This window comes from Mycteria americana, chromosome 4 (assembly GCF_035582795.1).
Source record: "Mycteria americana isolate JAX WOST 10 ecotype Jacksonville Zoo and Gardens chromosome 4, USCA_MyAme_1.0, whole genome shotgun sequence".
Classification (NCBI taxonomy): Eukaryota; Metazoa; Chordata; class Aves; order Ciconiiformes; family Ciconiidae; genus Mycteria; species Mycteria americana.
In genome coordinates this window covers 86334100-86350682 of record NC_134368.1, presented here as the reverse complement: position 1 = coordinate 86350682, position 16583 = coordinate 86334100, and the positions used below count along the sequence as shown (strand labels likewise).

Sequence of the window (16583 nt, the reverse complement as noted above, 5' to 3'; positions counted from 1 at the left end):
TATATGGGTTCCCAAATAGAGGGGCGGGGGTTTTTTTCGGTGCTCCACCATCATGTGAAGAAAATTGTTTGTGTAATGACAGTAGCAGTAGTAGTAGTTCCCTACTTCTGTGCTAGGTCATGAATATATATATGGTGGGAGTTTACGTGTTCTTAGCATCTCCTTTCAGACAGCAGTGGCAGTGCTCAGCTGTGTGCTGAGTCATGTAAAAGCATGACGTCTCCCAAATAGTTGTTTGACATGACCTCTAGCACCGAAGTAAACCGGTGATTTTTTTTGTAGCACGCGGATCTATTTTAAATATGGTATTTTGGTGTGGAAAATGTAAATATAATTTTGGGAGGCCACAGCTGCTTTATAAATTGTTAGATAATCAGGATACAATGATTGTTCTTGCCCCAGTCGTCCTCTCTTGGTGTGTTTTGCTACAAACCATTTTCTTTATAGTTTTGATAGAACAGTTGTCATTCCTTGTGCACGTCATATACCACTGCCTCCTCAGGAAGTGGCCAATGCGTAACTGCTTCTGGCTGGTGTAGGTTCTCTGTACCAGAACTGAAAACACTATTTTCACCAGTATTAGTGGTTTTACCAAGGCCGGTAGTGACATGACAAGGGGCAACGGTTTTAAACTGAAAGAGGATAGATTTAAATTGGACGTAGGGAAGGAATTCTTTACGAGGAGGGTCGTGAGACACTGGAACAGGTTGCCCAGAGAAGCTGTGGATGCCCCATCACTGGAAGTGTCAAGGTCAGGTTGCACAGGGCTTTGAGCAACCTGATCTAGTGAAAGATGTCCCTTCCTATGGTAGGTGGGGTGGACTTGGATGATCTTTAAAGGTCGCTTCCAACCCAAACCATTCTATCATTTGATGATTCTGTGGTTTTTGGATGACTCTATGCTGGCATAAAACATTCAGTATAATTCATTTTCACTGGCCTTAATCAGTACTTTCTTTTTAATCCAATGGAAATGATTAAATGCAAGTCTCCATTTCTGTTTCTTATATTCTGCTTTGAGAACATATTTCTCAGCTTAATGATTTTGTTTTTTAAGCAAGTGTGCATGTTCCTTCCCTGCCCCCCCACCAAAAAAAAAAAAAAAAAAAAAGAAAAAGAAAAGCAAGAAAAGCAGTGGTAATTTTGTTCACTCCCTGTGTTTTCCCCAAAAGCATTTCCATGAGCTTTCTTGGTACATACTAAGGAAGATTTTTAAAAAATGTCTGGGTGGACTGTGGTACCATTTGTTTTCCTTCAAGATATGAAGCAATATCAGGAAGAAACACTTGTAATAAGGAAATCTACTTCCTTTTACATACTAATATGTCTGTTGTATTTTTATAAAGTTGATAAATGCCTTGGCATATAAATATTATAGGTCAGCGTGAGGCCAGCCAAAATCATTATCTACTGTTGCTGGAACAATGGAATGGTGCTTGTACAAAGAGGTGCAATAAATATTAGGCCACTTCCCCAGGAAATGTTTGATTTTTATAGATATCATACATCTTTTCAAATAATGTATAGTATAGTTTCTTCTAAGACTTAAAGGGGGGGGGGAGGGATTTGCCATACCACTTTTATCTTTTCTGTCATTATTCCAATTCATTTTTTGGTTGTAGAAAGAGAACTAATTTGGTGTTTGTTTATTTTGACAACAAAAACCCAAACCCAAAATTGACGTTGCATGGAATGCAAAGATCTGTTTTTGCATGACATTTATTCTGCTTTAGTTCTGTGCTATACTTACCATACCAGTGGAAAAAAACCCCACACTTGGATAGCAAAAAGAAAAAAAACCAAAACGGTGAAAAAACCATAAAGGACTCTGTTGAATGAAAAATAGGTGGGTTAAAACAATGTTCGAGCTTTGTAATGAGTATTCTCCAGAGAGAACCATGTACTGTACTTAAGTATGCTTAAAGCTTTCAACATGCATCGTACATTTTCTTTAAAAAAGTGTAGTGATTCCAGGTAATCCTTAGAGTTATCATAAAACATCAATGATAAGATCCCATCTATTCAGTTACTTTAGTTCAGTAACTAACTTTTGAATAGTTTCATAACAAAAATGTATGTATTCTAAATCAAATGTGAAGTTCTCACATGTGTGCATGTTTTGGAAAATAATACTTTTAGTGGAAGTGATTAACGGACTGAAAAGATATGTGAAGAATTTGATCATTTGACATGAATGTGGGGTTAAAGATTTATTTAGACTCAGGTTTTTGGCTGTCTAAAAAGTGTGTCAGGACACCTTTAGCAAGGGCAATAGTAGTCGTTTACAGGTAACAGTTGTATTACCTTATGTTGTCTCTGAATATTATGAACAAGACATGAGTTGGTAGGTAAACACCAAACGGACTTCTAGAAGATAGTACTTTAAGAAAGAAATGCCCAGTCCTTTCTGAGAAGAATGGAACATAAGAAATCTTTGTTAGCCTCTCATGGCAACTTGAAAAAACATGTCTGGGTGGGGTTTTTGTGTGGAAAACTTCTTATGGAAATAATGTTGTACTTCTTATGCCCACCATTTGTATAACTGTGCTTTACCAGCTCCTCATTTTTAACTGGAGCTGAATAAGGCTACTGTTCAGCAGTTGAGGAATTCTGTCCCGAACTTACAAAAATAAACTTATTGTTAGAGCATTATAAAGATAGTAACATTGGATCACACAGTGGTTATGCAGATCAAATGGCTGCTCTTTTCACTGGTAGTAAGCAGTAGATAACTGTAGTGCTGAAGCAAATGTCCCACAAGGCCAATCCCTAATTTGTGTGATCAAATTTTGGCAGGAAAACATGGATATTGTGTAAGCAGATATAGTATCCTTAATTTATATTAATGAGTTAGTGTTTCTGAAGTTTGAACTTGATGAACTGTGGAGGCTAATTTTTTTTTTTTATAAAGAACATGTGACATGAACAGTGTGAGGGCAAAGTTTCCAACTTCACATTCTTCAAGTTGAAGGAAGATGACTATAATTTTTGGAAGTTGCAAACGGCTATAGAATTTTTTTAACGGATTTTCAGAGCAGTCCATGTGCTAGCTATGGATAATAATTTTCAGTCATAAAGGGGTTTTAGTGGCTTTCATGACAACCCTCCCTAATTCCTAAGGCACAGATGTCTTAATGAAATTGCCACTCCTGACAATTTCAATAAAAGTCATTACTGCTGGGAGGGTTAAGGGGAAAAAAAAAAAATTAAATCATAGAAGCCCTGTTTCCTAGATTCCTCCCCTCCTGCCCCGCCAAAGCTCAGAGTGCTTTTTTTCTTGGACTAACCTGTCAGTAGAATAAGCACTGTGATTAAAATTGGCCAAGTGCTTGATGGCCTCCTATTTAAGATGCAGTATTAAAAGCTGCCCGTTCAGTGATCTCAAAAAAGGATGTACTTGGAATCAATGCCTTAAATCAATAATTGCTTCCCTTTGAAAATAAATGCAAAGCAGTGTTTGTAATATTACAAATCCAGAGGGTTTCCCATTAATAATTACTCAGTTCCATAGCATGAGACAACTCCAACTGAAATCTAGGATCATTCTGAAGCTCTGGTGAGTATGTAAAGAAGAATCCAAATTGCCTTTGTTTATTTGTCACTTCAGAAAATCCCACAAACAAATGATAATTCTGAAAAAGAAAACTCATTGTCTTGGGAAAACCATACATTTATAGTAATAATTTAAAATATGCAACTATACTTAAGAAAATCCAGTTGTTACCCTTATGGTGCAGTCAATGTATATGACTGTCGTGTTTGAAGAACTGAGTAGTGAATTAAAGCATGCAGCTACTTAATTTACTTAACATGAAACTGAAACAAATAAATGCTTTTCTGGACTGTCTTTAAATGATAGATTAAACAGTTTTGGTTTAAGAAAAAAAAAAAATCAAACCAAACCTTAAACTTTCAAGATTTCCAAATGTAGTCAAGCAGCCCATGAAGACTGAAATGTAAAGCACTCTCACATTTGTAATTCACTTATTAATGTGAGAAGTTTGCAATTTAAAATAGGTGATGCAGAGGTTCAGGATTGGGTTTTAAAACAAAGACCTGATAAACTTCTTGAGAGGGGCAGATCAGAATGAAGGGAGGGTAATAGTTGGTGTTCTTTGTCGGCTGTTGCTTCACTTCAGAACTTATTTAAACTCTCAAACACATACAAGTATGCACCACCACCACCACCACCCCCCCCCCCCAAAAAAAAACCAACAGTGGAACTTTATTTTCATTTTTTCCAGATGTTTAAAGCCATGGAAAAAAATCCACTAATTGAATATATAAGAAATGTTTTGCAACTGAATGTTGCTCCTTAAGGACAGTTTCTTGAATATAAGGATTTTTTTTCTGAAGATGGTCACTGATTTTTAAAAATAATATTCTATTTTGGGCAAGTTATAACATGTTTACCTTCTTGACTGGGACTATGTTGTTGTTCCACATTTCCAAAGCTTCCAGTAAGTTAATCTGTCATTTCAACTGAATACAGAAAAATGTCTGGGTTCAGAGAGAGGAATTTACCACAGTACTTGTTACAAAAAGTATTACACCTTGGTTTTTTATTGGCAACTTAAAAAAAAATAAATTAAATCAGGTAAGCAAAAGTACAGGAAATGTGCAGCTAAAACACATTAGAAGGAAATTGAATTTAATGTGGGGGGGGTTTTGTTTGTTTTTTTTCCTAGAAATTTTGGCTTTGCAGATTTTTGCAAATGTTCTGTATGTGTAAATGGAGATACTAGAGGAGAACTTGTCTGTCCTACCTGTTGGCTATAGAATGGCTGTTAATCTTTTGAAAAACCTAGATTGGCTACTCAGATGTGAAAAAAGATGTTCATAGATCTTAAAGCGGGCTGGGTTGTACATCAGAACACAGTTACATTTCATTTATTGGTAGGCTTCTTATGACCCATTGATAAGGATGTCAGTCTCCAGCTGAGCACAGTGCTTGCGTCCCATATTTAGGTTTGCAAAGAACGTACAGCCAAAATTCCCAATTGAGTCTGTGTCTGGTTTTAACCGTGCATGGATATCCTGTCAGCAGAAGAGAAAATAACACATCTATTTTTAAGTTAGCTGGAATTCTGAAGGCACAAACCACCTGGTATCGCTGAGCAGCTTTGGCTGAATGTGTGCTGTGGTGGCACCCAGGAGAGGGCTTATTAACCTTTGCTGCCGCCTCCTGACCGATTTGTGATCCTGCCTCTCGGAAGGGCTGGACGTGCTAAATTCCTTGGGAGTTTCGCTTGGAGTTCAAATAAAAAAATCTGTAATCTTCACATCAGGCGGTTTGGGGAATTAAAGAGCAGTTGTATGGGCGATTTGGTCGCGATTTTTAAGTAGATGTGCTCTTGTATAAAAGTTGATGTATTCAAAGTCTGAAAGTTAAAATCACTAGCTTCAGACACTGTTAATCTAGCAAATTATTTAACTAATTCAGTCCTAGGACTGCATCCTGATGTAGGGACTGAGATTAAATACTGAATTGGAAATATTCACAGGAAATAATGTATCAGAGTCTGTGCTTTTTTTTCAGTAGAGCAATTTACAGTTCACTAAAATCTGTAGCAGAATGAAATGTTTTCTGTTTGAAATAGTACTTCAGTGTTAGTTGGTGCTGATGCCATGGCCCACTGGAGGAGTTTTGAACTTTGTTTCAAGTTAATTACTTGTCCCTTGCCAGTGTTACACGGGCTCATTCAGTACCAATATTTTCCGATAAGTATTCTTTCTAAGGTTGTGGTATGTTGTATCATGCTGGAATAGCAAGAGGTTTTTTGGGTTTTTTTAATTATTTTCCTTTCAAGCCTCAAAGGAAAGCCATATGGGGGCTTTGTCTCTTGTGCTATATGCCGTTTTAGCCTCTACAACCTGTGTTCTTTGTCAAAGATTTAGTGTCTTCAATTAAAGATAGGGCAGATATTGACCCTCAAAACAAGTTTCACCCAACAGCATCACCCGAAGTTTTTAGTTTAGTTCTTTTCTGTTATGGTTTTGACTCATATGTTGATAAGGTAAAAGTTCCAAGACTTTATTTAAACTTGGGGAAATAACAAATGAATTAAAAATTTTATCTTGGGAAGATTACATCGTTTAAGAATAGCTACAAAATTTTTGTAGCCTTTGTTGATGAAAATATGGAACAGCCTATGTTATCCCATTGGAAATTGCCCAAGTTAGTACTGTCTACTGAACATGAGATTATTCTACTAGAAAGCAGGCAATGTATGCTGCCTTTTTTGTATTTAATTCCTGTTTTTGTGAAATAGACATAGTAGTGACATGGATCTAGTCTATACGTACACAAAATAAGACTTCCTTTGAATGGCTTCAGAGCAGGTGACTGATGATAATGGGCCAATCGTTGCATTAGGAAGACTTCTAATATCTAGCTCTAACCAAATAGACCACTGCTTGTCACTTGCCAAGAGAGTGTCTTATTCTATGTGGTGTCGACATGGATACTTCAATGCTTCCTTTATTTACTGTTAACTAGGAGCTGCATTGTTCAGAAATTGTGTATTTTTAGAGAATGATTCTTTGCCTTTGCCTGTGAATAAAAGGAGCTTCTGGAGCGTGAGTGTGGTAGTGCTGGCCCAGGCACTCTCATGTTACGTGTTTAGGGCACATGACAGAGTGCTCTCTGTCTGCTCAGCATCTCTACAAACTGTACAGTTTGCTGTAAGTTTTTAAATCTGTTCCAAAGAATGCATAATGCATTTCTTAAAAAAAAAAAAACAAAAACAAAAAAAAACAAACAAAAAAGACCCCAAAACCAGAAACAACACAAACCCAAAACACCCCCTAATCCCTACAGTATTCATTCCATTTAATTATTATTACATTATGTGAAATTTCAGAAATCATAAATAGTTTTTATTTTGTAATTTAAGTGACTTTGAATAAAAATGTTTTTATAAAAAGCTGCTTTTGAAAATGTGCTTTTAAGTAGATGAAATGTTAAGATGATCTTGAAAACACATCTCTAGGACTTCAAAATTGTGGTAATTTCCTATTTTTTGCTAACATTAAAAAAACCCAAACAACTCCTCCAGATTATTTTGGATGAATATAAGATCTGATCTTCTGTGACGGAGTGTCTTCAAAATGGTTATTTTGATCAATGTCAGATCTTGAAAAGAATTAATTGTCCTGTTGTGTTGTGTTTTGTTTGGTTTTGTAACCTCTGAGGAATTACAAAGAAGGAATTGGACTGTATTTCTGCTTATTTTGAAATAATTTTTTTTCTATCCCCAGACTTGAGGAAAGACCAGATCAATTCAGAAGTTAACTACAGACCTCATGTTAATTTCCCCACAGAATCACATTTGCAGGTGCCCAGTCCTCCAGTAAAGAGGTAACTAATACTGGCATTAATTTGCTATGTAATAGTTTAAGAAATACCGAATTCTGTTATGTGACAGTAATCAATATTAAGCATGCAAAAGTTAAGGTATTGAGTATTTTTGACAGACAATGCCTTTTGTATTTTACATAATTGATAGGGCTGAATGCTCTCTTTCTTTATTTTAATTTTGATGCTGTCAGTGGAACCAAACAGCTTACATTGTTTTAAACCATTTTACCAGAGCAAAGGGATTTAATAGTTTTCTTTTTTGAATTTATATGCTACAACAGGCAGCTATTAACCAATTTGTTGGTAGCACAATAACCCCATGAAGTTTTGAAAAGTTTGGCTGGAAGGGGAGAAAAAGGTTAACTTCTGATTAGAAGCTGCTGCTGTATACCTGCTGTTTCTAATTTGAACTGTAAGTGCTCTGTACCTCCTAAAAATCAAGAATCTAAATACAAATTTAGCACCCAGAAGTAACATCTAATATTTGAAAAGTGGATGTATCAGACTGAGTGACAGGGATGCTTAGAAGAGAGCAGAGGTCATGTTTGACATAGTCCTGAATGTTGAAGGAACTTTATCTTACCTTACAGATACTCAGTCTCTTGCAGAGACGTTTTGGGGCATTTTACATTTCAAATGAAAGAAACCTCAGAGTGATTTAATACAACGTTTAATCAAATGGCTGTATGTTAAGCAGATCCCAATTCTCTAGTCAGTTTGAATATTTAAGCAGTGTTACCAAGGCTGTCTTTGAAAAAAATCCTTGGGCTATTTGAGCTTTTTCTTATGTTATTATGGCTACTTACATTCTGTGTGTTTTTGTATTTTAGAGTTGAAATGCCTGAGACCAATAGGAAACTTCTCCCATCATCAGCTCTACAGCCAGTTCTTAAAGACATTGTTAAGTCAGAAAGTAGGAACAAAGCAAACGAACAGAATTCTTCAGAGTGGCTTAATCCAGAGAAGCTTGAGAAGATGAATGTGTCAGTATATTGTGCTGAGGGCGTATCCCACCCCTATACAGAAAGTGTCTGTGGAAGGAAGCTGATCAGCAATGACTTTCACTCCTCTTCCCAGCCACAGTCTCATCACGCAAGAACGTTTGGTCCCAAGGTGGGGTTGTTGCCTTGCATGCCACAGAACCTGTCAGAAAGGCCCATGGTGCTTCCCCCTCCCGGCGAGCATGCCGGGCACCCATTCCGAAGGGCGGATGCTCTTTGGGTGCCTGAAGCAGTGTACCAGAATCTTCCTCCCCCTTTACCACCGAAGAAATATGCTCTGAATACTTTGCCAGGATCAGAAAACAACTCGGCAGCTGATGTAAAATCAACAGAAGCGTTGCAAAATAATCCATTAAGGCAAACGGCTACATCTTTAAAATCTGCATCAGAAGCAAGCATATTTGCAAACGAACAAAGGCTTAAAGAGCCGTTTCAAGGGAATGAAGTGTTTGTTCATAAACCGGATTCTCCACCTCGCTTATCAGTTAATGACTTTTGGACTGTGTCTGAAAACTTCTTAAAGAAAGGATCTCGTCATACAGGACCAAGCGCTGGCTGTGTGGATGGAAATGATAGTATATCCCTAACGACTTATTTTTCAGTAGATAGTTGTATGACTGACACATACAGGATGAAATATCATCAGAGACCCAAGCTGTATTTTACAGATAGTGGAAGCTTTCACAAAGAAAAGCATCCTCCATCAGCTGGAGTAGCACTGAATGCTACGTACCATGCTAGTCTTGAGCCCAGGCATCCCATATCTGAGCAAAGGTACGAGGCAAACGTAGAAGGCATACACTGCAGTAGATAGATTCTTTAAAAAAAAAAAAAAAAAAAAAATCCAGATCTGACTTTTGCATTTCATGTAGTCTGTAAATGGGCACAAACCTTGAATCTCTGTGTGTGATAACTAGGTACCCAGTTAATTGTACTTTGCTTAGGAGTTATGACTGTTTAAATGAATATGCAAATAGAGGTGAACAGAGGAGAAGAGGTGCTAAACTTCTGGTTCTTGGATTTGTTACTCTAGTTGCCTTAATGCTTACCTCTGTTACTCAGCTTGTCTTCTACAGTTTATCTTAAAAACAGTCCCTGTTGGGTGTATGCATCTTACAGCAGTGGGATCAACTAGATGTTACTAATTTTGTAAGAAGATTTAATTAGTTGCAGTTTAAAAAGTGTTCCTTCAGACTGTGGTCACTACAGACTTAGACTAACAAAAGGGATAAACATATGACTATATATAATGCAGTAAATGTAGTTATAATAGAGCAGTATTTGTCCTGATAGGTAGCAGGAGGTGACATGGGTTTTTTTCAGCTGACTTCTCTGAGAGTCTGTGCTTTCACAAACCTTCAAGTGTCTTTAATACAAGTTTACCCAGAGAATTTCTAACTTTTTATTTGAAAAGCCTTAATAATAATAATTCTTTAAAAACGGTTCTGGTTTGCAAGTGTTAAGTAAGATTTTTGAAAGGGAATTCAAGTGAACTGCAGTCATAGACTGTCCTATTAATATACCTGCTCTTATGTTAGTGTATATTTTAAAACACATTTATCAGATTTGTTCACCCTATAAGCTATATACTTTAACTTATTAAAATTAAATTGAACCACATAAGCTATAAAATGATATAGCAGAATAGGATGCTGATTTTAAAATATAGTTATCATGCAACTATGAAAGATTAATTTTGTAAGGTTTTAGATATATTTACTACTTAGGTTCAGTTCTGATTTATTCTACAATTGCATGCAAAGTCAATGCTGCTATTTATTGAACTTCCTATCTTTTTCCAGCTTGACATTTTGAGCAATGTTTAATGGGGATCAGACATTTGATTTTACTGATAACGTTTTTGCCTATTCGGAGCAGTCCTACACATGGATACGTTCTGCATTAGCAGATCAGGCTGAGTGAACCTGCAGCCATTCAGACTGTGGTGGCTGAGGGAGCATGAAAAGAAGAGGTTCCTCTCTTTCTCTGCTCTAGCACTCTGCCCTGCGGTTTTGGCAGCTCTGGCGTTTACCACGTCCTTTGTTAACCTGACTTATTGCAGTAACAAAGAGGAGGATTTATTTGGCTTTTATTATTTGGTTAGTTAAATCAGCGCACAGAACTATCTAGCGAGTGCTGAGGCCCAGCACGTGGCCCAGTGAGGGCTGGGGAGGAAAGAAGGGCGAACAGGATTTCACTCTTGTGGCAGCCCTGAGTGTTTGAAATGACGCGCTGTGTCTTGTGGTGTCAGAGGCAGGGGCTTAGAGTTCTGTTTCAGTCTGTAACATTGAACAATGTATAATTTAGAATTAATGTCAGCAAAGCCTGGCACAATTTGAAAAGGCTAAATTTTGCCATTATTCATATTAAGAGTGTTAACTTGGGGTGCTGCTGCTTACATCTAAACATCAATGCCTTTTAGATATGAAAATAATGCAAGAAGGTTAAATATGCATAATAAACACTCTTGCTTTTATTTGCACTGTTAGTCAGAAAGGCTTTTTTTATGTTCATAAACCTTATGTGAGTTTTAGTGCTTCAGGCAAATGTCAGCAATTGTTTAGCATGATTATCCAAGGTATACATTTAAACACTAGTTTGGGTTATTCTGTGTCAAGGTCAGTTTGTTTTGTTTTGTTTTTTTTTAAACTACATATAACTTACAGTAGAACTGGAACATGATATATGCAACAAACCAGGTATCTCAGATTAATCCTATTTCTACCTTCTTGATCAAAATTTGTTGTAGCACTTGGAAAAAAATGAATTCTAGAATTTGTAGTGCAAATAATTATGCATGTTTAGGTATGGCTGCTGGTAAACAGCAACTTAAAAAAATTACCCTTTTGTAAGAAAATCAGTTGAATACAGAAAAAGAACCCTGAAAATATAAGAACTTGGAAGATTCCTAATTGTAGTATTTTTGAGAGAGGTTTCAGAGCCTGTAAATTAAACTTTTCTAGTTCATCTAGCAATGTTACATAATATATATAGCCAGTTAAGTAAAACTGTCTTCTAATACTTGTGTAAAAACAAAGAATATTGGAATTTGTAAATAATGTATCATTTGTAAAATGTTTTGCAAAAATCTTGTATTTGAAATGACAGTATTTTTATGTATGAATAGCACAGCAGCAACTGTGAATGATGTTAGAACACTTATTTTTAAACATGCATAGCAGTGTTTATACTTCTGTACAACGAGCAATATGAATGCCTATTACTGATACCAGTGAATTTGGCTTCCAGTAAGCACACCTGGTAAACTTATTTTTCAAGTAGCTGCAGTAATTTAGATGTACTTCAGTCTCCTTGCTTTGCTTGAAACAATCTTACCAGACAACTTTGTGACCCATGTTTACCAGGTATTTAATGATAGTAAATAGACAGCTAATCAAGGCACCTTTGTTTTTATATTTGACTCTGCACTCCATGTATGTATGTATGTATGTACGTAATATTTGCTAACTAATATGTGATAACTTGTTTTAACTTACCTAGGGTGCCTATTTATTTTTTTATAAATGTCCCCTTCTGGCTATAGATTTGTATAAGAGCCTAGACAATTTTTGTAACAGTAAAGACATTAACAAGTCTTGTAATTAATATATTTTTCAGTCTTTAGAATTATTTTCTTGCAAAGTTCTGCTTGTTCAAACTATCAGATAAAAATTTAAAACATCTTTGTCTTCTGTTCTTTTTGTACTCCATGTTTTGCAGATGGTGGTTCAGTTACCTTTTTTGAACAGTAAAATTCATCTTCTGAAGTATTTGTTTATAAAGCTGTTAAACCTACTTAGCTTTCTAAATACCTGTAAACTGCATAAAGCAATTTTAATACCATAATCCCACAGACTTGGTGACAACTGATTGCTTAGTTACACAAGCTGTCTTTCTACCTTACTACCTTTGCTCTATTAGGGGAAAGTGAGATTTGCCTTGAGATAGATAGATAGATATATATATATATATATATATATATATATATATTCACGTGCTCCAGCAGTGTATGAAATAGCTTGAGCCCAATGTATCACAAGCCTGCACTTTGTGAGCTTTAAGTTTTCTGAGATAAGTAAAACCTTGTGTGTCAGATCTGGCTGAAGGAGAAAACTAAATCATTAGAAGATACCTTAAAATTTCTTTTAACTGTCTAAAGGCTATTAAGGCTTATTCTCACCTGTCTTCCTTACCAAAAGAAAAATGGAGCAGCATTACAATGCTAATGCAACCTAATAGGTTGTTCCCTTGAGATTTCTCTGGAGGGGTCGGGGTGGGGGGGAAGTAGTGAACTTGGCTCTTTAATTAGCTTCATTTGAAAAACTGGAAACCCCATTTTTCTATTTGTGAGAATGCAATCACAGTTCAGTGCTCTTCTGCATGAGGAGTCAAGAACTCTGAAATGGCTGACTTGTTTCTTAGGTACCAGCAGCCAAGATCATAAATGCCGGCAGGTAAAGGCATCTCTGTTCTTAAAGCATAGGTCTGATACATAAAGAAAGCCACTGGCAATGGAAGAATTTTCTTTAACAATGAAAGAAAAATAAAGGGAAAGAGCATATGCCCACTTTTGCATCCCAAATCCTATTTAACCTGACAGTAGCCTGTTTTCATTTAATATTAGAAGACACTGACACACTCTCCGCTTCAAAGTCTCTGAAATCTAGTTATTTTATTACATTTATTCCTAAAAAAAAAAAAAAAAAACAACCAACCAAACCCAACAACTGTGAATTGTACTTCTCGGTATTCACAAGGGAAAAATACTCAAGAAAACTGAACCCCCTTCATCCACAGTTGAAGACTGTCTTCTGCAAAACCTGATCAGGTAAAAAGCCTACTCTGTGTACTTAGCTTCTTTTTCTTTCTCCTGAGAAGGCAAGAGACTCGATAGAACACTGGAAAGTCTCCCTATAGTGAGACAGAGGAGATTTTGATGGGGCACATGGAAGTTGAAACCTGTTACTTACCTATTACTGTCTACTTAGTCATCCATGAAGGTGTATGGAAGAGGGTACTGTACATGTAACCTGCCAGCTACTCAAGAAGGCTGTTCTTGTAAGCTCGCTCCTTCACTGTTCATAGCAAGGAAAGTGGAAACTGTTTCATCTAAATCAGTAAGCAAGGACAGTAGGCTGCTACTGCTGGTAAACACCAGCATGTTTCAGAAGGCATAGGAACTGCTGAAGCTAGAATCTCATGCGTGCTGTGGTATAAAGAGAAAGGTATAATAGAAAACCAACCACCCTCAGACCCTCATGATTAACTTTTTGAAAGTAAAACAGTTGGGTAAGCTTCATTGGTTGAGGGAAAAGGCCTGAGTTACAACTGCAGTCTACGTAAGAGCTGGATTTTATTCTCAGCCACTCTACAGTCTGACCTTTCAGATGATTTTATTCAAACAGTACATATTTTCATTTCTGCTTAACAAACCTTTAGGCACTAATTACAAAAGCACAGTCAAAATGTCTTGCGTGACCTTTAAGGCACAGTTTAGAACACAGAAACAGGATACAGGTAAAAACCTGAACAGTAATACTTGTGATACGGCCAGAGATATATTATGATATAGTGTATATATGCGCCTCTTGCATTCAGATGCAAGTGGAGTGGTGTTCCCCGTTGTTCATACTGCACAAATGGTCCTCCTCTTCCACTGCTTGTTTTCATGTTTTCATAAGGTGCATCCTGCAATTAGATAGTGGCTCTACAGAGAACAGAAAAAGTCTGGTTACTCTTGCAGTGCTATACCAGAAAGAAGCACCAAGCATCCTTTCTGATCCAAGAACTGATACTGTATTTTTTTGTAAAAAAAAAAACCAAACCCAAAAAGCCACAACAAACAACCCACCCACCCAAGCTGCTGGTTGTCTGGAATTAGCTTCACGTTTCTTGGGAGGTATTTGTGCTTGCCAGGCCTTCCGAGGCTAGGCCAAGGAAAGCCAAAGTTGCTCCCAGGTGCCCGCTCCCCTGCCAGGAGCGGTACCTTCCCCCAGGCTCGTCCGCGCCGGTCACCCGTAGGCACCCAGCGAGGCACAGGCCGTCCAGCGGCTGACAGCTGGAGCTCCCCTCCCTCCGGTCCTCCCCAGGCCGCCCACAGCCCCTCCTCCCTCCCGGAGCCGGTGCCTCGGCGCAACGCCTCCTCGGCACCGCTCGCCCAACGGGTGGGTGGAAGTCCGCGCCGGCCCGGGAGCGCCCCGCCCCGCGGAGAGCCGGCCCTCCCCGGGTGCCGGGCGGGACCCGGGCCCGAACGCCCCCTCTCCGCGGCGGGGGCTAACCTGGGCCCGGCACCCTCAGGGCAGCAGGTAGATGACCACGAAAAGCGCCAGGTCGAAGAGGACGAAGAGCCACAGGTCCAGCCAGTAGGACTGCCCCGACAGCGCCCGGCCGCCATCCGCCGCCGCGCCCGGCGGCTGCCGCTGCTGCTGCTCCTCCCGCTGCTGCTCCCGTCGCCGCGCGGCCGCCTCCATGTCCGCGGGGGTCGCAGCGCGGCACGGCGGCACCCACCGCGCAGGCACCCGCGGCGCTTCCGGGTGGGGAGCCAATGAGAGCGGAGCGCACGTACTGCCGCCACGCCCTGCGCCGGGCCCGCGCCGGCCAGCACCGCCCTTGCCTCCTCGCGAAGCGCCCCGCCCTGCTGGGGGTGGCGGTTGGTGGCGGTTGGTGACCGTTGGGGCGCGCGCGGCGCTGTTGCCGCCTCCGTCGCCACCCGGTGACGGCTCTGGTGTTTTGCCAGCTGCTCCAAGCGCGGGCGCGCTCCGTCGCTGCTCCCCCGGCAGGCTGCCGCCGCTGTGGCGCCTTCCCCGCTCGCTGCTGAGGGGCTAATGGCGATGCCAGGGCGGGCTCATGTGGTAAAGATACTGGATGTGGAGGGAGCTCCTGCTTCTCCTGCTGGTGTTGGGAGAAGTGATGCGTGTGGAGGCTCTCTCTGACTGACGTTTCTGTGGTAGTGCCTGGGCACTACTGGTAGCTGCTCCCTGCCAGTCGTCAGGGCGCTTGGCCAGGTGAGACAAGGGTGTGGGGAAAAGCAGGTGGTCAGTCCTGTCAAAGCGTGTTGGCCTTGTTCTGTTAAGCTGTACTGGTACTTGTGTGGAAATAAACATTCGCAAGTTCTTCCTGATACAGTTTCTTGGGGAGCAGATGATGCTCTGGAAGAAACTAAAAGACCTTTTGGGAAGTCGTGTGGTGAAGAAGTTTAGGAAAATTGAAATTGTTTTAAGATATACTCCTATCTTTGAAGGTTTAGTTGGAGGTTGTACACCCTAAACAAACATGGAAAAGTTCACATAGATAGTGTATACTGTGTGCTTTATTTCCACAACACACAGCGGCGTAAGAAACTAGATTAAGCTGCACAACCTCATAGTTGGGATGTACAACCCTCAGTCCAGCCAGTTCACTCAGTATTGAAAGGAGCAATTATTTTCATTGTGCCTAGAAGGACGACCAGAAACTTAGGAGTATCTGAAACAAAACCTTCCTCATTGTAGCTATTAACCCTTTTTAGCCTCATATTAAGAGAAAAGGCAGTACTTCCTGCAGAATGCAGAGCAGGTGTATCTATCTGATCAGAGTTTAACTTCTCATAAGCATGCTCTTAGGGGTAGCTATTTTCCTTAATAAGTTCTATCATTAGAAATAAGGATGAACTTGAATTTGTCTTTATATGGCAAGTATTGGTTAAGCATATGTGTGTTAGGTGAAGTATATTAGAGATTTCTGGGGGAAACAATACTTCCCCTTGAAGACTTGTACCCATCTGTATTACCTCATTTGAGCAAAACGAACTGTGGATTGTAGGTTTTCCCAAAGCAAACTATTTCCTATTAGTTTGCAAAGTAATGTAATTCTGAAATTCCTGCCTAGGAAACAAAAGTCTCCTAGTCAGGCTATCTCATGCACATTCTAATATAATGATCTTATTTGTTAGTTTACCAAAGCTGTACCACTCTCCTCCATCCCTTTAATTGATGATCTTATCTCAAGTATTGGAGACTGAGTCTTTAAAGATTTTTCTTTATTTTTTAAGTACAGCTGCTGACCACATCTGTCTGCAGTCTTTGGAGTTGTTAAATACTTTTGAGCTCTCTCTTCTTTTTTTTTTTTAAATAAATAGTATCAGATTACTTTTCAGTTTGTGGCCTTGTATGTAATCCAGCATTAACTAAAATAATTTCTCAAATACTTGATGGAAAAAATACCCTACTGATTATTGTAGCCAA

General features: G+C 39.1%; 1 protein-coding gene and 2 long non-coding RNA genes across 3 annotated transcripts in view; 2 read left to right on the top strand and 1 right to left on the bottom strand.

Moving 5' to 3' along the window:
- Positions 1–12042, top strand: part of USP53 (ubiquitin specific peptidase 53) — a 30899-nt gene extending 18857 nt beyond the window's left edge. The window contains exons 14-15 of the mRNA XM_075501181.1: positions 7261–7360; positions 8191–12042. Of these exons, the coding sequence (XP_075357296.1) occupies positions 7261–7360; positions 8191–9175 (1085 nt within the window). The 3' untranslated portion in view covers positions 9176–12042. The remainder of the gene's footprint in view (positions 1–7260; positions 7361–8190) is intronic.
- Positions 12043–13701: 1659 nt separating this feature from the next.
- Positions 13702–14950, bottom strand: LOC142409525 (uncharacterized). Its single transcript, XR_012775670.1, has 2 exons — positions 14640–14950; positions 13702–14068 (listed from the first exon to the last, which is right to left on the bottom strand). It is a non-coding gene; the product is annotated as an uncharacterized LOC142409525 (long non-coding RNA).
- LOC142409526 (uncharacterized) overlaps positions 14949–16583 on the top strand; it is an 82761-nt gene continuing 81126 nt past the window's right edge. The window contains exons 1-2 of the long non-coding RNA XR_012775671.1: positions 14949–15020; positions 15108–15365. This is a non-coding gene — a long non-coding RNA (uncharacterized LOC142409526). The remainder of the gene's footprint in view (positions 15021–15107; positions 15366–16583) is intronic.